Raw genomic sequence first — 23,309 nt, forward strand, 5'->3', positions numbered from 1 at the left:
CATGACTTGGTCAACTTCTAGATCATTCTCACCCATATTTTGATTAATACCAATTAATACTTTAATTTTCCTAAGTTTAGACTTAGGAACCCCATTAAAAATATTAATTATTTTAATAAAATACAATCCAGGTGGAATTTCACCAAACGGTTTATGGGTTCTTTCCAACTCATATGCCTTAGCCTCTCCACCAAATTTCATGGCTAGAGCATATACGATGCTACCAAAAACTAACAAGTTCATCTTGTCATTCCTTTCTTCATGGAAAGTGGCCTTCTTCATATCTGGAACCTTCGTTATATGACTATTTCTTTCTCATCATGCTTCTTCCATCCACCACATGAATGCTAGTTGTACTTGTAAGTAGCCTTGTATGAATTTATCCAGATATTATTCAAGAAACATATCATTAGTCAAATCATACCTTACTAGATGGCTCTTCATCATGACATCTTCCTGTCGGTATCAGCATCCTCCGTACATGTCGACACATCTCCCAAGGATATCTATTGTCAAGGGTCTTCATCTTTTCCATCAGAGTCTTCATATCTTTCCGGGAGATTTCCTAGTCAAGTCTTCTTGGTCTTTTGGATGTTGATTGCCTTCATCAGGGTTGCTTATCTCATGATCTCTTCCTTCTCCACACATTCCATTCCCAGGTGTTTTTAATCAAAATTTCTTAGTTGTAGTCATATTATGTTGATTTCATCTAGTGTGTCTTATGCCTTCCTGCATCCTTTCAGAGGAGGAGATCCTTTTTCTCTTGATCATGCTTCTTAAGATAGAAGATATGATCCATGTTACCTGCAACCATATGACATGACATTATAATATTATACATACCTTATTTTACCTTTAGGTCATTGAGGCTTCTTCCAACAGCTTCCTTGGTTGAAAAGATCTTCAATCCCTTGATTTGCTTCATGTCATCACATCATCATCTCATGAATTCCTAAGTTGGAGCTCCTGTTGAAACACTTGCTTCCTCTCTAGATTAGTGAACCCTACGATGAGAATTGCATTAGAGAACTTTTGAGGATCTTGTATATCCCCAACTGGCAAATGTTTCCTTTTTGACTTGATGTATGATGAACCTTGTCCTAGATGACTTTTTCCTTTCCTTCAATGTCCACTGAGGTTCCCAAGAGCTATATCCTTCATGTTTTGTCTGTCATGGATTTTGTCCTTCATGATTCCCATGGTGACGTCATGAGCTCTTGGTTTCAATGCTTCCATGATGCCAAGATGCATCTTATCATCATTGTCATATCTTATAGCAGAAGCTTATGATAGGACCCTTTTGTGAGGGATACCATCTTACTCATAGGAGAGATTTGTTACTCCCTTTTTCCTTGACCCCTTTCTTCAGCTTCCTCCATCTTTCCAATGATATGAGCTTCTTTTTATAATCTTTCCATAGTATTGAATCTTAGCTATACTTATTCTATCTTGCTTGAGGACCAAAATTGCCTTTCCTTTCTGCACATGTTTTAGTCCTTTAACCTTCAATACTTTTGCCATCAACTTGTCTTTCTTTATTTAGCATAGAGACCATAAGTTGTTGAATAAGGTAACTTTCTTATCCCATGGATAATTGTTACCTTGATTACCTGTTAGTGCATTACAGATTAGTAATGGTTATCTTCCTTCCTTGGTCTTGTAGATGAGACCTTATGAAGATATCCTACATCCTTTGATACCTTTACCTCCATGTAGATCAGCTTTAATGTGATCTTCATTGCATGAGTTTATCATATACGTCTCTTTGACGTCTCCAATGTTTCTATATGAGGGGATCTTTTCATAAGTATCCCTTTCCATAAATTCAGAGGAAACCTTTTGATATGCTCAATGACTTCAGATTTTTAGATGACTATGTCTATCTTCCTTCTTCATGCAAGGAATCTTGATGACCCATCCAATTTATAGATGTCTTTGCAATCATCAAGTCATTTAACCAAACTTGATTATAGAATGAAAAGATACTTACTTGTCATGTGAAGATGAAATCTTCACCTTGAATCCTTTCTTGAATGATCTCCTTCAATGAGATTCTTGCTTGAGTGGTCTGGTACAACTGACTTCTAAGACTTTTCTTGAGACTTCCTTGAATTGTTCAGCACCAAGCACTGTTGCTTTTATAATATATTGAGATCACTTGATTTCTTGATTATAAGGGTATGAAATCAAAATCAAGAATTTTGAGAGTATTGCCATGATGCCCATCCGAGATGTAGCATTGTATTCTCCTTCTTAAGTGATATTGTTGTAATGTATGATGTGATTGTATACCCTTCTAGCCTTGTTGTGATGCTCCTTGCTGGAGTAGAACCTTGCTTGAGTTGACTAGCATGAACAAAGATCTCCTTTGAGACCTTCGAGCATTGTTCAATACCAAGCATCGAAACTACTTCAGACTTAACTTATTGAGATCTCTGTGGTATGACATAGCTTGTAATGACACCCAATTCGGGGCTAGCACTTAAACTGTGAGAGGTACTACGTTTTCCTTCTTTTGATTGTGATCCGAATTCTGAGCACAAGCATTGGGACTTCACTTTAACTAAGATTACTTGATCTTGAATTGTCTTGATGTTGTATACTCCTTGTTGAAGACTGATCTTTCAATTTTGATGCCCTTCTTGAAGCTGATCCTAAAGTGTCCCTTTTTGTTGCCCTTTCCTTGACTTTAGCACTTTCGCTCTGATACCATGTTGAACAATCTAGGGCAAATGTAGTTAATGTGATTTTTCTTAGCATGATAACTATTTGTGAGGTGCTTTTCAATTTTTCTTCTTATTCCAATCTTCACTGATTATTAGAGTGTCTTCATTAGTTCATCAAACAACAACCAAAACAAAGAGACAAGAACATAAGATGTTGGCATCCTGGCAGGGCCAAAACCTCTCCCTCTTGGAGAGGAAAACCCGCATAAAATTCTTCTTATAGAGATTCCAATTGACGAATACCAAGACCATGACCCTTGACCTACTAGGCCACTCCAAGACCAAGACACCAATCCTCTTCTTCATCAATGGCGAGATCATCATCACTGTTGCTCCATCATCGAGGCCTTCATCAATGAGATCTTGACCTTTATATCTTCATCAAGAACGATATTGTGACTACACCTTAATGTATGCCGAGATAGTGTGTTACTATGAGTTCCTTCCATCATGTCGAGACAGTGTGTTACTATGAGATCCTTCCATCATGCCGAGACAGTGTGTAGTATAGTAGGATTCTTGAGATCATCCTTACTATGGTTATGACAGCACTGAGATTTGTACCGAGAAGGAGACTGTGTTCTTCTTGACACCTAGTCATTCTTATGCCGAGAGTATCTCACTATATTACCCATCTGAAATAACAGTGAGACTTCTCTATCCGAGGTCCTGAACCGTTGTCTTAATCCGAGATTCCTACACCTCCTATACCCATTTGAGATTGCAGAGAAGTCTGAGATTTCTGAGCTTCTGTGGTGATCCTACACACCTATTTATAGTTGTTATGTCTCCATAAATAAGTCGACATGTCCACTAAACTGGTGTGTCACCTTTTATGAGCCGACTTGAGAGTTAGATATGTATCGAGGCCAACATAACTGTTCTTCTTCATCGTTTAGCTTACAGAGTTCTTCTTGTGCTTGTCTTGGAGGATTGTGCTTGTCTTGGAGGGTCACTTAGACACATGACATTGACTCTTTGACATCCTAAGGCTCTCAATGGGAGCCACTAAATAAGTAAAGCTCTTGCTCATGAAACCCATGCAGCAAGGAATAATAAATTTATTTTACAAAAAATCATAATTACAATGTCATGAAGACCAAACCTATTTACACTTTCTTCAACATTACCCACCCAAGAAAAGGTGTGTCCGAGTTAAGTTGAATCATGGAAGGAGGTTGAATGATAGTCAAACATATTCACATACTTCTTTTGTTTTAAAATATTGTTTAGTTTTCCTAAAGGAATCTATTGGGTGCATTTCTCATCATGGGGACTACTGCTGAAAATGTGAAATCCCTAAACTGGAATCCCTACTGCAACAATTGAATATATTTCTCCTATTTGTTAGATTTACATGAACAAGTTATTTGCAGTTTCCTATGGAAAATATTGAAATACATACACTCCAGCCTTCACTTAATTAATTTATATGTGGAAACAACAGACTGAGCAAGAAAGAAAATATAACACAATAACATCGTTATTTTTGGACAAATGTCCCCAAAAAAACCCAATGCGGGAAAATCGGTGCAGTAGATCTGAGGGTTTATTATCATTAAGCAGTAGCAAATTCTAAATACATCTCTTAATACCTCCAGGGTTATTCAGTTACAGAGAGAGATATACTAGCAGAAAGATTTGTGAGAGTACCTCACACAATCACTGAGAAAAATCTCGGCTGATCCAGTCACTGGATGAGGTGCCTTTGGCAAGCCATGCGCTGCCTCTGCGTAGTCCTCACGTAGTCCATGAATCAACCCCTTCAGGCACTGCGTCACCCAGCCAGCTGATCGATTTGTTGCCCAGAGTCACTGGGCTCAACCTCCCGGTCTCAAACCCTCGCTCCCGGCTTCTGAAACTGACTCTGCTGCAAAATTTCAGACCCTCTCTCACCCTATGCGCTACCTCTGCATGGACCTGCATCAGCCTTTACATGAGAGTTGCTAGATCACTCTCTACCTCTCTCTGTTGATGATTCTCCGACTAAGAAAATCTCTCTCTCTTCGGATGCTATCCCTGCCCCTCAATTGCAAGAAACCTACTCGATCAGAATTTCCTCCTCCAAGTGCCCATCAAGCCTTCTTTTATAATCCTCTCTCTAATCAATCAACAACGAGATTAGATTATAATCAATGGATAGGATCATATTGACTTGAACTTCGCCTTCTTCTAGAAGTTTCACCCACAGTTTATATACCCTTTAATTATTTTAATTTCCAAAGTTTAGACTTAGGGTCCCATTAAAAATAATTAATTATTTTAATAAAACTTTCTCCGGGTGGAATTTCCCAAAACTATTTCTAGGTATTGGAGAATGATGTGTCTAAGCCTCCCTGCAAATTTTGAGGCCTAGAGCACATTCGATGCTACCCCAAATCAAAACTCCCACTTAGCAAGGAATGTGCTCCAGCAATATACGTTGCTACATACTGCTATGACTCTTAAGCATCATCCTCTACGATGTTAATGTATGACATGTTATCCACCAACTACTGTGTTGCTTGTTGCTTTGTACTACTGCTAACACTGCCACTATCAACAATGCATCTGTACTACAGCTCCCTCTCAAATGCTGCATCTGTGCTACTACTAGCACTGCCACTGCACTGCAAATTGTTGTTGCTTCTTCAGCAGTAATGGAAAAACACCCAAAATTACTGAGCTAATTCAGAATGATACCACGTGAATGTTGAAGTCTCACTGTTGCTAGTCTCTGCGCTAACCCTCTGAATCTACTACGTTGTTACTGACCTCTGCTCTATGCCATCTGCACTGCTGCCAACTCTGCTCTGCGCTGCTCAAACTCTGGCTCTCCTGGCCACTGCAACTGTCTCTTCGACACTCCTCAGCACCATCTGACACTAGTCCATCCTGCTACCACAAAATTGGACTCCCGTAGCTAGTAGGTATTGATCCAAGAGGTGGACTCCTCAAGGAGCCCATTTGTAGCTCTTTCGAACTATAGTTCTAAATTAGCCCACCTCCCTCCTAGAGGTATCTCGACTGTCATGGTGAACTCATCTTCGATCTTCGCAGGCGTAGCCTTCGGATCATGCTTCTCATCCGTATCCTTCCTCTTAAGAGGACACAGAGTAGTGTAGTCACCCATCTCACCACACTTGAAACACTTCATCTTCAAGACGTCCTTCTTACGTCTCTGCTTCACCTGTTGTCCCTTCGATGCAAGGGCTGCATTATCCTGCTCCTCCTTGGGCTTTGACCCACTGCTGCTACTTTCGTCATGTTTAACCTTGACTAAGTCTCTCCTCAACTCCTCTTGTTTAGAAGCTACCCACATCTCATCCCAATTCAGCAAGGTTGCTCTGCCCAAGATACTTTGGACAAAGACTTACCACTCATCTGAGACAAAATTGAGGGCTAGTCTAACCAACTTTGAATCTTGAGGTTGTGAAAATTTCACTATAGTGATTGATTTATTTCTCCTACTTATTTACAATAATAAGTTATCTACAAATATTTCAATAAATATCAAAATAAATTCAACTGCAGACCTCACAAATTAAGAACTGAAAATTAAATAGGCAAGAGAAACACCAGCATATGAACAATCACATTGACACACTTGTTTTTGGACAATCGTCCCCAGAAAAACACAATGTGGTAAAACCGGTGCAGCAGATCTGAGGGTTTCTATTATTGGCAGTAAATTTTTGAATACAATCTGGATGCCCTAGAGAAAATGGCAATCCACTCAGACAAGATAACTGATAGATAAATAGTGAGAATTTTCTCACACTGAATCTGCATATTTTACACTAGCCTCAGCTCCTAGATGACCCACTGCGTAGTCTATGCGTGAGCCTATGCAGTCATTGCGTGGCTTCTGCGTCGAGACTCCCCTCTGACTGCGTCACCATAGTTGTTGTTGGTTCGATTGCTGAGAAATCGAGATTTCTCTAGCCAATCACCCACAGTGATTCCCTGGCACTGATCTCTGCTATCCCCTAGCTGATCTACGTCAACCTCCTCCAGTTGTTGTGTTGTCCCTCCTTAGCACTGTGCTGGCTCTTTGTTCCTTCACTGTCTTCTCTAAAGCATATTTACTGGAACTAGAAATCACTTCCTTCCAATACTGCCTCTAATCCTCGGACCTCACTGCTTGATCACTTGTTTGAATTCCTTAGCAAACCTTGCCCTAGGAATATTGAACTCACTGATCAACTCTCCCTCTTGCAAATGAACCCCAAGCCTCATTCTTATACTTTTCTCATTGAGACTTCAATGACCGAGATTAAATCTCTAATCAATGGCTAAGATTAAATCTTGACTTGATTTGCTTTCTAGAACATTCTCACCCATATTTTAATTAATACTCGTTAATACTTTAATTTTCCTAAGTTTAGACTTAAGAACACCATTAAAAATATTAATTATTTTAATAAAGTACAATCCAGGTGGAATTTCACCAAACGGTTTCTGGATTCTTTAGAACTCATGTGCCTTAGCCTCTCCACCAATTTTCATGGCTAGAGCACATTCGATGCTACCAAAAACTAACACTCCCTCTTAGCGAGGAAAGTGCTCTAGCAATAATGTCCAACTGCATGTTGCTCTGTCTCTGAAGCATCTCCTTTTCCGCATTATTGTTGCCACGAACACTATGCTTCTACTGCTACTGTACTGCTTCCCATGCCACTCCCACTGCCACTGTTGCATCTGTACTACAGCTCCCTCTCAAATGTTGCATCATGCTATTGAAAGGGATTTTCCATCATACCCATCTTCTCCAGAAATTGAACAAGCTTTGTTCTTCCTAGAGCCTTGGTGACTACATTTGCTACCTGATTTCCTGTGGGAGTATACTCCAACTGTACCGCCCAACACAGTCCCTCATAAAGTGACACTGAATATCAATGTGTTTGGAGCGATCATGAAACACTGGATTTTCAAAGAGCTTGATACACCTCTTATTATCACGAAAGAATTTTGTCGCTTCCATTCTTTTCCTGAATAGATTGACAAGCAGTTTCCTTAGCCCTATAGCTTCACATGTTGCTTTGCTAGCTGCATATACTCAGCTTTTGCCGAGCTCAGTGCTACAGACTTCTACTTCTTATTGCACCAAGAGGTCATCCCAAATCCAATACTGAAGCAATACCTAATGGTACTTTTCCTGTCTACTAAACTTCCTGCCCAATCTGCATCAATGAATCCACTCAATTCGATATCATCGCCCTTGGTGTGTCTTAATCCAAAATTGACTATTCCTCGCACATACTTGAGAATGTGCTCCGTTGTTGCCCAATGCGCCCTTTTTGGTTCCACCATGAACTAACTAAGGGTGTTAACAGAATAACATATGTCTGGCCTGGTGTTGACCAAATACATAAGTGGCCCAATGAGCTGTCTGTATAAGGTGGGGTCCACTTCCTTGTCTCTGGAAGCATCTATTTTCTTCCAATTGGTAATCATAGGCGTACACATAGTTCGACAATCATGCATTCTGAATATTTTCAAAATTTCTAACGCATATCTACCTTGGCCAAGGAAGATCTCACCATCCTGCTGCCAAACTTCCAATCCCAGAAAGTAGTGCATTAGCCCCAAATCCTTCATGTCAAATTTTGTTTCCAGGTTCTTACAATCCTCTATGAATCTGGATGATCCTATCAAAAATAGATTACCCACATATAACACCAGAATTAACGGCTCACCTTCTACCAACAGATAATAAAGATTGGGATCAGCATCGCTCTTGATGAATCCCAACTGCTGTAAGTAGTTGTCAATTCGACCATACCAAAATTTGGCTGCTTGGCCCATACAAGGCTTTCTTCAATCTACATACATGAGTTCTCTTTTAATGTGTTTCAAATTCACAACCTTCTGGTTCTTCGATATATACCTCTTCTTCTATCACTCCATTCAAGAATGTTGTCTTCACATCCATTTGGTGAATCTCCCATCCCATCTATGCTGCAAGGGATATAATGGATCTGATAGAGATATACCGAGCTATTGGGGCAGAGGTCTCTTCATAGTCTATTCCTTCCTTTTCAGCATATCCTTTTGCTACGAACCTAGCCTTATACTTATCTACGCTGCCATCTGCAGCATACTTGATCTTGTAGATCCATCTCGAACCCACAACTGATTTTTTCTCTGGTCTTGGTACAATTTCCCAGACATCATTTTTCATAATGGAACTGTACTCTTCTACCATGGCATCCACCCATACCTAGTGTTATACGGCTTCACGAAAACTAGAAGGTTTTTCGACCTGAGCTAGAAATGCTTAATCACTGTCAAGTTGTCTATGCTACCTTTTCTCGGCTCTAGGACCTCCAATGAATTCCTTTGCGTCCCTCAGAGTTTGTCGTACCTCTCGGCTAGTTCTTCCACTGGTGGTGGGAGGTTCCATCTGTTCCTCTTCTTATTGTTGCACCTACTATGACAATCCTGGCTCCTCTTCTCTTGAAGAGATGCTAGTATTGGTTATAGTGCTTGAACCAGATACCTGTCTTCCTGCTAAATCTAATCCCTGTTGCTGGACCAGAGGAACATCCTCAGCCTGTTCTTCAAAAGGAATCTCTTGAGATTTCCTAAAAGCTCTATCTTCCATGAACTTTACATCCCGCCTCACTACAATCTTCCTACTGCTCGAAATGTAGATTCAGTACGACTTTGAAGTCTCGTTGTAACCCACGAGATATCCAACTTCGACAATCTACTCTAACTTGCTCCACTTCTCTTCTAGAACATGACAATAAGCCACACTTTCAAATATCCTGAGGCAACTCACTTATGGCTTTTTTTTGTGAAAACACCCTCTAGAGTCTTCTTTCCTAAAGCCCTATGAGGAGTCCTATTCTAAATGTATACACTCGTGTTGCATGCTTCTGCCCATAAAAACTTGGGTAGATTCTGATCATATAACATCGACTTCACCGCTCCAACAATAGTTTTGTTCTTCCTTTTTGCGACTCCATTATGCTCTGGATTATAAGGTGTTGTCCATTCTCTTTTGATACCTTCCCTTGCGCAGAAATCTGTGAAGTTTTTATCCATGTATTCTCCATCTTTGTCTGAGCACAATATTTTGATATTCCTTCTTGTCATGTTTTCCAGTAGAGCCTTAAACTGCTTAAACCGACCAAAGACCTCATCCTTGGTTCTTAAGAAATAAATCCTAGTTTTCCTGGAATGATCATCTATGAAGGCGACAAAATACTCAACACCACTGATAGCTCTTGTAGACATTGGACCATAGATGTCTGAGTGTATTAAACCCAATACACTCTTAGCTCTATTGTTGCTTCTAGAATAAGCTACTTTGGCATACTTGCCTAGTACGCAACCTCTGCATGTATCATCATGCTTGGTAGTAAGCACTGGAACCCCCGTAATAGTTTCCTTGAGAATCCTTAATGCCCCATGATGTAAGTGCCCCATCCTTCTATGCCACAGTTCATTTAAGTATTTTTCGACACTGACCTTATTGCTTATCAGTGCCATAGGAGACTCGAGCTACAACTTGTATAACCTGTTGCTTCGAGTTCCAATCTGGGCCCTCTTTTTCCACTTAGGATGCTTGACATATACTCTGTTACCGATGAAGTACACATCATATCCTTTATCTTGTAATTGAGATACAGAAATCAAATTCATTCCCATACCTGAAACATGTAGTAAGTTAGTGGCCCGAAGACTATCACCTGTTGTTGTCTGGAATGTAACAGTTCCCTTTCCTACTAGGGTGCATTTCGTCTTGTTACCCATCGTGATTTAGAAGTTCATTTGTTCCTCCTGATAGCTCGAGAAATATTATTGTTCTTCAGTCATATGAGCTGAAGCCCCGCTATCAATGTACCAATCCTCGGCTAATGCAGAACTCGATAAGAAAGCAAATTCCTCTTCCAGCCTGGAAGCTAATTCAAAAATATTTTGATCCCTATTATTCTCCATGCTCTTTTTCTCTACTACCATCTTGCCTGAACCTTGCTCTAATACCATGTGAAAATTTCATTGTAGTGATTGATTTATTTCTCCTACTTATTTACAATAATAAGTTATTTACCAATGCTTCAATAAATATCAAAATAAATTTAGCTGCAGACTTCACAAATTAAGAACTGAAAATTAAATAGGCAAGAGAAACACTAGCATATGAACAATCACATTGACACACTTGTTTTTGGACAATCATCCCCGGAAAAACCCAATGCGGGAAAACCGGTGCAACAAATCTGAGGGTTTCTATTATTGGCAGTAAATTTCTGAATACAATTTGGATGCCCTAGAGAAAATGGCAATCCACTCAGAGAAGATAACTGATAGATAAATAGTGAGAATTTTCTCACACTAAATATGGAGATTTTACACTGGCCTCGACTCCTAGATGAACCAGTGCACAGTCTCTGCTTGAGCCTATGCATTCACTGCATGGCTTATGCGAGGAGACTCCCTCTGACTGTGTCACCCTAGCTGTTGTTGGTTCTGTTGCTAAGAAATCGAGATTTCTCCTACCAATTGTTGAAATTTCTAAGTTTGACACGTTAGAAACCCCTACTGCATTATCCGATTTATTTCTCCTACTTGTTTATTCCATTAACAAGTTATTTATAAATATAAATACTGAAATAAACACAAATGCAGCCTTAACTCATATACAGATTATCAACTGAAATACTGAAACAAACACACAAGGGACACCATTATTTTTGGACAATCGTCCACGGAAAAACCCAATGCAAGAAAACCGGTACAACAGTTCTGAGGGTTTTATTATTATACAGATTTCTTGAGTACAACTAGGGTGTTGAAATGGCTCACCCAACAGAGATTGTCACACGGCAGTAATACCTCTTCTCGGAGACAGATATTCAGGCTCTCAGCTCTAGTCTGCCCCACGAAAAATCGTTCTGGTGCTTCCTCTTGGCTCTGCGCAGCCCTGCTAGCCTCAGCGTAGCTCCCAAACCCTTTGCGTCAGCCTTTTGACTCTCTACATCAGCTCTCTGGCTCTCTGCGTCACCCACGCATGCCCCTCAGCCTCTGCGTATTCCCCAGCTGCCTCTGCATGGCTCCTGCTGCCTCTGCATAGCTCTAGTTGCCTCTGCGTCAGCCACTTTGGTCACTGCGTTAACCCTCTGGCACTATCTCTGCCTCTCTGTTATGTACTCACTGCCCCTCGCTGCAACAGATCACTTGTTCGAATTTTCTCAGCAAGCCCCACTCCAGAAAATTGAACTGACTGATCAATCTTGGTGTCACCCCAACTGACCCTCAAGCCTCCTCTTATACTTTTCTTGTTGAGTCTTCAACGGCCGAGATTAAGTCTCTAATCAACGGCTAAGATTAGATTTGGCTTGATCCATGTCATTTAGAACATTCTCACCCAGTTTTATATTAATACACATTAACATTTTAATTTTCCTAAGTTTAGACTTAAGAACCCCATTTAAAATATTAATTATTTTAATATCTCTCCAACCGGGTGGAATTTCCCCAAACCATTTATGGGTCTTGGAGATCTTATGTGCCTTAGCCTCTCCACCAATTTTCATGGCTAGAGCACATTTGATGCTACCACAAATCAACACTCCCTCTTAGCAAGGAATGTGCTCTATTAATGCTCCACCACTGAACATCACACCGATCCTTCCACATCAATACCTATGTTGATGCTTGGCCTGCTACCCAAGATCCACTGCATTGTTGCTTCCTGTACTGCTACCCATGACACTACCACTGCCACTACTACATCTGTACTACAACTCCCTCTCAATATGCTACCCATGCTGCCCCTAGCACTGTCACTGCTAATTGCTGCACTGCAACTCAGATACCGAGAAGTAAGTAACTGGTCTACACAAATTCTGACATCATTGTCAGTCCGGAAGCCTCCTGATGTTGAAGCTACCTATGTTGCTATCTTGTGCCCCCTCTGTTGCCTCTGTGCTTCTGCAACCACCTTTGTGCCTCTTGCATTGTTGCAAACAATTTTGTGCCTCTCGCACCGCTGCAACCACCTCTGTGCCTCTCGCACTGCTGCAACCCCCACTACACTACTACAGACCTCTGCACTCTACCACTGCCTTGTTGTTCCATCGCATTTTTCTTCTACCTGACATATGTCATCCTGCTACTGTCGTTAAGGGCTCCTGTAGCCAAATATGATCCAAGAGTTTGGGCACCTCAAGGATCCTACCCCTCGTATGTAGTCCTCCTGACTACAACTCAATGTCTCCCCAACTCTTCTCTAGAGGTGCATGAGCACTCATGGCACAGTCGTCATCGGTCTCGACTTCTTTCTTCGCCTTAGTTGGAGTTGCCTTGGAGTCAGAAACCTCTCCCTTGTTCTTCTTCCTGGGACACTGGGATGCATAATGACCCAGCTCCCCACAACGGAAGCACTTCACCTTCGAGATATCCTTCTTCTTCCTCTTCCCCTGCAGTCTCGCAGATGTTAGAGTCGCATCCTCTTCCTCCTCTTTCTTCATTCGACTTCCCTTACCACTACTCCCCGCCTTGGTCAACCATCCGATCTCTTCTTGACGAAGCGCTGCCCACATCTCTTCCCATCCTTGAAGATTAGCTCTACCCAAAATGCTTTGGACAAATGTCTGCCACTCCTTGGAGACTGCATTCAGGGAGGTCCTCACCATGAACTCCTGATCCGGCGTGGCCCCTTTGGAAGTAAGTTGGTCACGAATCTCCTGTAATCTGAAGAGGAATAGATATATCTACTCCACCTTCTACATATGATACATCGACGGTTGATTCTCTAATAGCATCTTCCTCTGCACGGAAGTGCCCTAATATAAGGTCGTCAAAGTATCCCACATCTCCTTTGTTGTGTTCTTTTCAGCAATATGTGGTACGACATAATCCTTGACCCCGTCAAGGATTATGCACTTTGTCCTCGCCATTGCATCCTCATACTTCTCATTATCATCTGGGTCGACTGGGATAGCCACAGCTCTCAAGGAGAAGCCCTTGATGTGATGTTTATCCAGGACTGCCAGGATCCTGGCCTTCTAGATGACAAAGTTGGAAGCCCCGTCCAACCTGTCCTGATCCCTCAGTCCGTTCACTGTTGTCTCCGCTCCTCTTTCGGACTCCCCTTGAGTTTCGCCTTCCCTCTGGAAATCTCCCTCTAAGTCTTTGATTTCCTTGCTAGAAATCTTCCCGCCAAATGTCGAGTTGCTCCTCTCCAATCCCTTTCGCAACTGCAACTCGGATTTGGATTTCTTGGCTAGAAATTCGTCAAGGTAGCAATTCCCTCTACCTTGGTTTTGTCCCGTTAGGTACTATTCTGCTTCGATAGAAACAACACCCCACTAGCTTCCCAATCCACAATCTGCCCACAGATCCCGAGGCCCCAGCAACTGAAGAAATTGAGCCTTCCAGCTCTGCGCAATCCCAGCAAATGCTAAATCACACCTCTGGCCAACTACGTCAAGCCTACCTCGCTAAGTAGGATGACGTGGCTCTTCGTGAGCCTCTTCTGCCTTTTTCTACCTCTGCATTGGCCCTCTCTCTGCCTCGAAATGATGACGCAGGCCCTCTACATCACTCCTCTACTCCCTTCTGCTTAGGAAGAGCTTTGTCTCTCGGGATAGTTGCTACTGCTACAAATATCCGATATCGTTGATGCCTTCAATCCTCTTGCGATCTGCAACCCTCTCATACGATGTTGAAAATTTCTAAGTCTGACATGCTAGAAACCCCTACTGCATTATCTGGTTTATTTCTCCTACTTGTTTATTCCATTACCAAGTTATTTATAAATGTAAATACTGAAATAAACACAAATGCAGCCTTAACTCATATACAAATCATCAACTAAAATATTGAAACAAACACACAAGGGAGTGTTGAAATTTCTAAGTATAACCCGTTAGAAATTTTATCTATATTCTCTGGTTTATTTCGCCTACATGTTAATTACGAAAAAGTTATTTAACCATATAAATACTGAAATAAACACAATACAGTCTCAACCATCTACAGATCAACAGCTGAAAGAAATATACAAACACACAAGTGACACCGTTATTTTTGGACAATCGTCCCTGGAAAAACCCAACTTAGGAAAACTAGTGCAGCAATTATGAGGGTTATTTTATTATGCAGTCTTTCTGAGTACAACTGGGTGCCAAACCGGCTCACCCGACAAAGAAAATAATCTGGCAGTAATACCTCTCTATTCGGAAGAAGATATTCCGAAAATCTGCCCCATGAAACCCTCTCCAGCACAATCTGAAGCTCCGCGTCAGCCCTCCTGGCCTCTGCATCAGCCCTCTGAGGCTCTGCGCAACCTAGGAGTGGGCAGGCCCTTCTGGCCTCTACGTAGCCCCTTCTGCCTCTGCGTGAATCCCTCTGGCTCAGCATCTGCCTTTCTCTGCTTCTACGCTCGTCTCTCGACACTATCTCTGCCTCTCTGCCTCGTACTCACTGCCCCTCGCTGCAACTGATCACTGATTCAATTTCTCTTAGCAAACCCCGCTCTAGAAAATCGAATGACTGATCACTCTGGTGTGTTCTCCAACTAACCCTCAAGCCTTCGCTTATACTTTTCCTGTCAGTCCTTCAACGGCCGAGATTACATCTCTAATCAACGGCTAAGATTAGATTTGTATTGATCCATGTCATTAGGACCTTCTAACCCAGTTTTATATTAATACCCATTAATATTTTATTTTTCCTAAGTTTGGACTTAGGAACTCCATTAAAAACATTAATTACATTAATATCTCCTCAACTGGGTAGAATTTGCCCAAAACATTTCTGGGTCTTGGAGATCTCATGTGCTTTAGCCTCTCCACCAATTTTCATGGCTAAAGCACATCCGATGCTACCCCAAATTAACACTCCCTCTTAGCGAGGACTATGCTCTAGTAATACTCCACACTAGGCATCACTCTGATTATATGGCACCCGTACATGTGTTGATGCTAGGCCTCCCCACCCAACATATTCTGCACTGTTGCATCCTGTATTGTTGCCCATGGCCCTGCCACTGCCACGGTTGCATCCGTACGGCAACTCCCTCTGCATCCGTGTTGTTGCTGGTCCTTTCTCCCAACTCTGCATATGCACCGCAACCCCCTCTCATCATGTTGCATCGTGCTACTGCTAACTACTATTGCACTACAACTTAGTTACTGAGAAGTAAGTAATTGATCCACCCAACTACTGACATCCCTATCAGGCTAGAAACACTCCCAACGTTGAAGCTCTCTCTGTCGCTATCTCGTGCTCCCTCTATTGCCTATGCGCTGCTACAACAACTATCTGCTTCTCGCACCGCTGCAAACCTCTTTGTGCCATCCTGCATTGCTGCAACCTCCTTTGTGCCTCTCGCACTGCTACGGCCCTCTTCGACTGCCCAGGACTACTGCACTGTAGCACTCTCTACCGCTTCATTCGCATCTATTTCTACCGACATCCACCATCCTTTACTCTCACTTCGAGACTCCCATAGCCAAGTATAATCCAAGAGTACGGGTACCTCAAGGATCCTGGCCCTCATCGCCTGTAGTCCTCCTGACTACAACTCGATGTCTCCCCAACTCTTCTCTAGAGGTACATGAGCACTCATGGCACAATCGTCATCCTCCTCTACCTACTTTTCTGCCTTTGTTGGCGTTGCCTTAGAGTCAGACGCCTCTCCCTTATTCTTCTTCTTCGGACACTTGTTCGCATAATGCCCCAGTTCCCCAGAGTTGAAGCACTTAACCTTGGAGAGGTCCTTTTTCTTCCTCTTCTCCTGCTTCCCTGCAGATGCCAGAGCTGCATCTTCTTCCTCCTCCTTCTTGACCCCTTTGTTGCAACTTCTCATCTTGGACAACCATCTAATCTCTTCTTGGCGAAGCGCTGCCCACAATTCTTCCCAATCTGGAAGATTTGCTCTGCCCAAAATACTCTGGAAAAATGTCTGTCACTCCTTAGAGATTGCATTTAGGGCATCCTCACCATGAACTCCTGATCCGGCGTGGCCCTTATGGAAGTGATCCATCTGTTCCCCCTTCTACATCCAGTATGACCGCAGCTGATTTTCTAGTAACATCTTCCTCTGCACGGAAGTATGTTGGTAGTACATCTTCAAGGTGTCCCACATTTCCTTTGTCGTCTCCTTCTTGGCAATATGTTGGACCACATGATCCTTGACCTCATCAAGGATTATGCATTTCGCCTTGGCCATTGCTTCCTCGTACTTTTCATTGTCAACTAGGTCAACTGGGATAGCCATTGTTCTCAAGGTGAAGGCCTTAATGTGATGTCTAACTAGAATGGACAGGATCCTGGCCTTCCAGACGACAAAGTTGGACGCCCCGCCCAGCCTGTCTTGATCCCTCAGTCCATTCATGGCCATATTTCCGGTCTTCCTTTCGACTGCTCTGAGTCTCTACTTCCCTCCTAGAAGTTCTCTCTTTGACTCCCTCTGAGTCGCTACTTCTCTCCTGGAAGTTCTCAACTAGACTCTCTCTGAGTCTTGATTTCCCTCTTGGAAATTCATCTGCCAACCGTCAAGTCACACCTCTCCGATCTCCTGTGCACCTACAACATTGATCTGGATTTCTTGGCTAGAAATCCGCCTAGGTAGCGACTCCCTCTACCTTGGTTTTGCCCCGTTAGGTATTGTTCTGTCTCAGCAGCAACAGCACCCCACCAGCTTCACTCCCCGCAAACTACCCACATCTTCCTAAGCTCCAGCAACCGAAGGAATGAGCCTCTAGGCTCTGTGTAATCCTGGTTGGTTGAAATGCTCCACTAGCCAACTCCGTCAACCCTCCTGGTCTCTGCGTGGCTCTTTGTGAGTCTTTTCTGCCCTCCTCAGCCTCTACACTGGCCTCCCTCTGGCTCGAACTGATGATGTGGTCCTCTGCATCAACCCTTCTTCGTCGCTTTCTACTAGGAACAAATTCTGTCACTCGGGACAGTTGTTTCTGCAGCAAATTCTCTAATTTAGTTGGTGCCTTCAGCTCTCCTGTCATCTGCAATGCTCTAATACCATGTTGAAATTTCTAAGGATATCCTATTAGAAATTTTATCTGTATTCTCTAGTTTATTTCACCTAATGTTAATTACAAACAAGTTATTTAACCATATAAATACTGAAATAAACACAATATAATCTCAACCATCTACAGATCAACAACTGAAAGAAATAGACAAACACACAAGTGACACCGTTATTTTTGGACAATCATCCCCGGAAAAACCCAACTAGGTAAAACCGGTGTAGCAATTCTAAGTGTTATTTTATTGAGCAGTCTTTCTGAGTACAACTGGGTGCCAAACTAGCTCACCCGACAAAGAAAATAATCTGGCAGTAATACCTCTCTATTCGAAAGCAGATATTCGGAAAGTTTGCCCCATGAAACCCTCTCCAACACAATCTGAAGCTCAGCGTTAGCCCTCTTGGCCTTTGCGTCAGCCTGAAACTCACTGTGTTAGCCCTCTGAGTCCCTGCGCAGCCTCCACAGCCCTCTACGTCGCTTCTGCAGCCTTTGTGTGGATGACGCAGGCCCTTCTAGCCTCTGCGCAGTCCCTTCCGCCTCTGCGTGGCTCCCTCTGGCTCAGCGTCTACCTCTCTCTACTTCTGCGCTGGTCTCTCGGCACTATCTCTGCCTCTCTACCTCGTACTCACTGCCCCTCACTACAACCGATCACTAATTTGATTTCTCCTAGTAAACCTTGCTGTAGAAAATCGATTGATTGATCACTTTGGTGTGTTCTCCAACTAACCCTCAAGCCTCCTCTCATACTTTTCCTGTTGGTTCTTCAATGGTCGAGATTACATCTTTAATCAACGGTTAAGATTAGATTTGGCTTGATCCATGTCATTTAGAACCTTCTAACCCAGTTTTATATTAATACCCATTAATATTTTATTTTTCCTAAGTTTAGACATAGGAACTCCATTAAAAATATTAATTATTTTAATATCTCCTCAACCGGGTAGAATCTGCCCAAACCATTTATGGGTCTTAGAGATCTCATGTGCTTTAGCCTCTCCACCAATTTTCATGGCCAGAGCACATCCGATGCTACCCCAAATCAACAGGGTCACCGTTATTTTTGGACAATCATCCCTGGAAAAACCCAATGTGGGAAAACCGGTGCAGCGATTCTGAGGGTTTTATTATTATACAGATTTCTTGAGTACAAGTAGGGTGCAGAAATGGCTCACCCAACAGAGATTGTTACACGGCAGTAATACCTCTTCTCGGAGACAGATATTCAGCCTCTCAGCTCTAGTCTGCCCCATGAAAAATCCTTTCGATGCTTCCTCTTGGCTATGCGTCAGCCCTGCTAGCCTCAGCGTAGCTCCTGAACCCTCTGCGTCAGCCTTCTGACTCTTTACATCAGCTCTCTGGCCCTCTGCATCACCCACGCAAGTCTCTCAGCCTTTGCGCGGTCCCCAGTTTCCTCTGCATGGCTCCTGCTGCCTCCCCGTAGCTCTAGCTACGTCTGTGTCAGCCTCTTTGGTCACTGCACTGACCCTCTGCCACTATCTCTGCCTCTCTGCTATATACTCACTACCCCTCGCTACAACAAATCACTTGTTCAAATTTTCTTAGCAAGCCCCGCTCCAGAAAATCGAACTGACTAATCAATCTTAGTGTCACTCCAACTGACCCTCAAGCCTCCTCTTATACTTTTCCTGTTGAGTCTTCAACGGCTGAGATTATGTCTCTAATCAACGGCTAAGATTAGATTTGGCTTGATCCATGTCATTTAGAACATTCTCACCCAGTCTTATACTAATATCCATTAACATTTTAATTTTCCTAAGTTTAGACTTAGGAACCCCATTAAAAATATTAATTCTTTTAATATTTCTCTAATCGGGTGGAATTTCCCCAAACCATTTTTGGGTCTTGGAGATCTTTTGTGCCTTAGCCTCTCCACCAATTTACATGGCTAGATCACATCCAATGCTACCACAAATCAACACCAATCACCCATAGTGATTCCCTGGCACTTATCTCTTCTATCCCCCAGCTGATCTGCGTCAACCTCCTCTAGTTGTTGCGTTGTCCCTCCTTGGCACTACATTGGCTATTTGATCCTTCATTGTCTTCTTTGAAGTATACTCACTGGAACTGGAAATCACTTCCTTCCAGTACTGCCTCTGATCCTCGGACCTCACTACTTGATCACTTGTTCAAATTCCTTAGCAAACCCTGCCATAGGAATATTGAACTGCCTGATCAACTCTCTCTCTTGCAAATGAACCACAAGCCTCCTTCTTATACTTTCCTCGTTGAAACTTTAGCGGCTGAGATTAAGTCTCTAAACAACGGCTAAGATTAAATCTTGACTTGATCTGCTTTCTAGAAGATTCTCACCCATATTTTAATTAATACCCATTTAATACTTTAATTTTCATGAGTTTAGACTTAGGAAACCTATTAAAAATATTAATTATTTTAATAAAATACAATCCGGGTGGAATTTCACCAAACAATTTATGGGTTCTTTAGAACGCATGTGTCTTAGCCTCTCCACCAATTTTCATGGCTGAAGCACATCTGATGCTACCAAAACCTAACAGAGGTGTATGCCCCGCAGTAGACATTTCATCACGAGACTTCTTAAGCTTCGTGAGGAATGGTTCCACACACTGCCCCTTTTGCATCTCAACAGATCTCAGCTTATGCTCCAAGTACATCTTCCACTGCTCGAAAGATCCTTGATATAGCGTTGCCAAGGCATCCCACATCTCCTTAGCAGTCCCTCTGTTAATGACATGACACACTACGTGATCCTTTACTCCATAAAGGATCATCCTCTTGGCCTTTGCCATTTTTTATCAATACGTCTTCAACGGATCTACATTTGTAGGCACAACCACCACACTGTCGTCATATGTCTTGAGGGCATGCTCATCTAGAAGGAATGACATTGTAGCCTTCGAGATGACATAGTTGGATGCATCGTCCAACCTGTCCTAATCCCTCAAGCCATTGGTTGTCATTTCCGCCAAAAAATAGAAATTCGAATGACCTCTTCTCTCCTTTGTGCTGTCGCTGGGCTAGCCTATGCACTCCCTACTAGAGCTAATAAAACTGTTGCCCCTTGTTGCTGCTCAGCTCTAGAGAATTCGAATTCCTTCGCTAGGAATTCTCCAAGGAATAAATTTCCTCAGTCGTGCTTCTCTTCTTTCTTCTGAAAATTTTTTGCCCAACAAACTGCCTGCAGAAAAACCTGTGTCCCACCATCTCTCCTCATGCTGAGGCTTCAACGCTGCTCCCTCTGCCCCGACAAAAATTTGATCTAGAAGCCCTTCTCTCCGTCGACTCTCTCGGAGAGAGACTGACTCGAAATTTCAGCCCTCCAACTAAAAACTGTGCAAACCCTCTGGGATTTCGAACTGCTACCTCCTGCATCTTTTCGATTTCCCTTTTTTGCTTAGCGCTGGATCTACCGGCTCTACTCTTCTTGCTTCACCTGCAGCTCTGATACCATGTGAAAATTCCTAAACTGGAATCCCTACTGCAGCAACTGAATATATTTCTCCTACTTGTTAGATTTACATGAACAAGTTATTTGCAGTTTCCTATGGCAAATATTGAAAGTACATACACTGCAGCTTTCACTTAATTAATTTATATGCGGAAACAAGAGACTGAGCAAGAAAGAAAATACAACACAATAACATTGTTATTTTTGGACAAATGTCTCGGGAAAAACCCAATGCGGTAAAACCGGTGCAGCAAATCTGAGGGTTTTTTATTATTAAGCAGTAGCAAATTATGAGTACATCTCTTAATACTTCAAGGGCTATTTAGTTACAGAGAGAGATATACTGGAAGAAAGATTTGTGGGATTACCTCACATAATCACTGAGAAAAATCTTGGTTGATCCAGTCACTGGATGAGGTGCTTCTCGTAGGCCCTGAGTTGCCTCTGCGTAGTCCTCATGTAGTCCATGCATCAACTCCTCTAGGCACTACGTCACACAGCCAGCTGATCGATTTGATGCCCAGAGTCACTAATCTCAGCCTCCCGGTCTCACACCCTAGCTCTCGGCTTCTGACACTGACTTTGCTTCAAAATTTCAGACTCTCTCTCACCCTTTGCGCTGCCTCTACGTGACCTTGCATCAACCTCTACATGAGAGTTGTTGGATCACTCTCTGCCTCTCTCTGCTAATGATTCTCCTGCTGAGAAAATCTCTCTCTCTAGATGCTATCCCTGCCCTTCAACTACAATAAATCTACTCGATCAGAATTTCCTCCTAAGAACTTCTCACTTCAGAAATTCGATCTCTTGATCTCTCGGTGTGTTCTCCAAGTGCCCATCAAGCCTTCTCTTATAATCCTCTCACTGATCAATCAACGGTCCAGATTAGATTCTAATCAATGGCTAAGATCAGATTGACTTGATCTCTGCCTTCTAGAAGTTTCACCCACAGTTTATATTAGTGCCCTTTAATTATTTTGATTTCCTAAGTTTAGACTTAGGGTCCCATTAAAAATAATTAATTATTTTAACAAAACTGTCTCCAGGTGGAATTTCCCAAAACTATTTCTGAGTATTGGAGAATGCATGTGTCTAAGCCTCCTTGCAAATTTTGAAGCCTAGAGCACATCCGATGCTACCCCAAATAACCAGGGAACAGAATCAGAGAATGGGTACATTTCCCACATTATTGGCCACACCCAATTTTGCAAGGATGAATGGTATTTCTCATTGCACAAGGCAGATACAATTTGAAAGCTCCTCGGAGTCATCTCACAAGAAATTTTAGAATAGTTCCCTGAGTCTACACATTTAAGTTGAACAGAATCAAGATGCCTAGGCATGGCAACCCATATCAACTATTCTTAGTCAACAGAAAAAAGGAAAGGGATCAATGAGGTTGCCTAATTCAAGATCCATTCCAAAATGGGAAACTGGCGTCTTTTATCCTAAAGCATTTTGATATTTGAATCGCTTTTGGAGGGAAATTTTTTGCATACTCATATGACATAAATTATAAATATTTAATAAACTAAAATTTTTCAAAAGAGACAACATAAAATTTGCACAAATGTGTTGATTATGAAATTTTAAGCTATAGCAAAATGTAAAACATAAACTTGAGTCTTCTTTAAATTGCATGACAGTCTGAATTATTAAAATAGTAGAAAAAAAACTTAAAACTACTACTGAAAAAATTGTACAGTAAAGAGCAAGAGTTATGTAACATACTGAGCAGATGCAGATTGGCCTTTAAAGGAAGGTTCAGCTTGAACAACTCTGCAAGTTACACGAGTTGGCAGAGATGCAGACAATGCTCTTCCTTCATGAAAGCTCACAGTAACTGGCATGCCATCTGTTTATAACAAATATATCAAATACAAGCCCTTGCATAAGACTAGTTAAATTTCCATGAAGCCTAATTAATAAGACACCATAGGTTCCCAATATTCCAGGTCAAATGAAAAATTAATTTCTAGAGATGTTACATGTCTAAGTGTACCAAGATAAAACAAGCTATATTTGTTTAAATTCTCAGTAATAGGCCTACTAAATACTTCAGAGGAATTAGGTCAAGGGTAGAATAAACCAGGCTATATTTCCTTAAAGACTCAATGAGAGGCCTGTTAATGTATAATATTG

General features: G+C 42.0%; 1 protein-coding gene across 4 annotated transcripts in view; it reads right to left on the bottom strand.

Annotated features, from left to right (window-relative positions):
* LOC149156912 (elongation factor P (EF-P) family protein) overlaps positions 1-23,309 on the bottom strand; it is a 340,259-nt gene that overhangs the window by 132,116 nt on the left and 184,834 nt on the right. For all 4 annotated transcript variants that reach the window (XM_089438784.1, XM_089438782.1, XM_089438785.1 and 1 more), the window contains one exon: positions 22,899-23,022. In XM_089438784.1, coding sequence (XP_089294910.1) covers positions 22,899-23,022 — 124 coding nt within the window. The remainder of the gene's footprint in view (positions 1-22,898; positions 23,023-23,309) is intronic.

The sequence above is a fragment of the Pinus tabuliformis genome, chromosome 9 (assembly GCF_031772625.1).
Source record: "Pinus tabuliformis cultivar Carrire ecotype Pingquan chromosome 9, CPIR1, whole genome shotgun sequence".
Lineage (NCBI taxonomy): Eukaryota > Viridiplantae > Streptophyta > Pinopsida > Pinales > Pinaceae > Pinus > Pinus tabuliformis.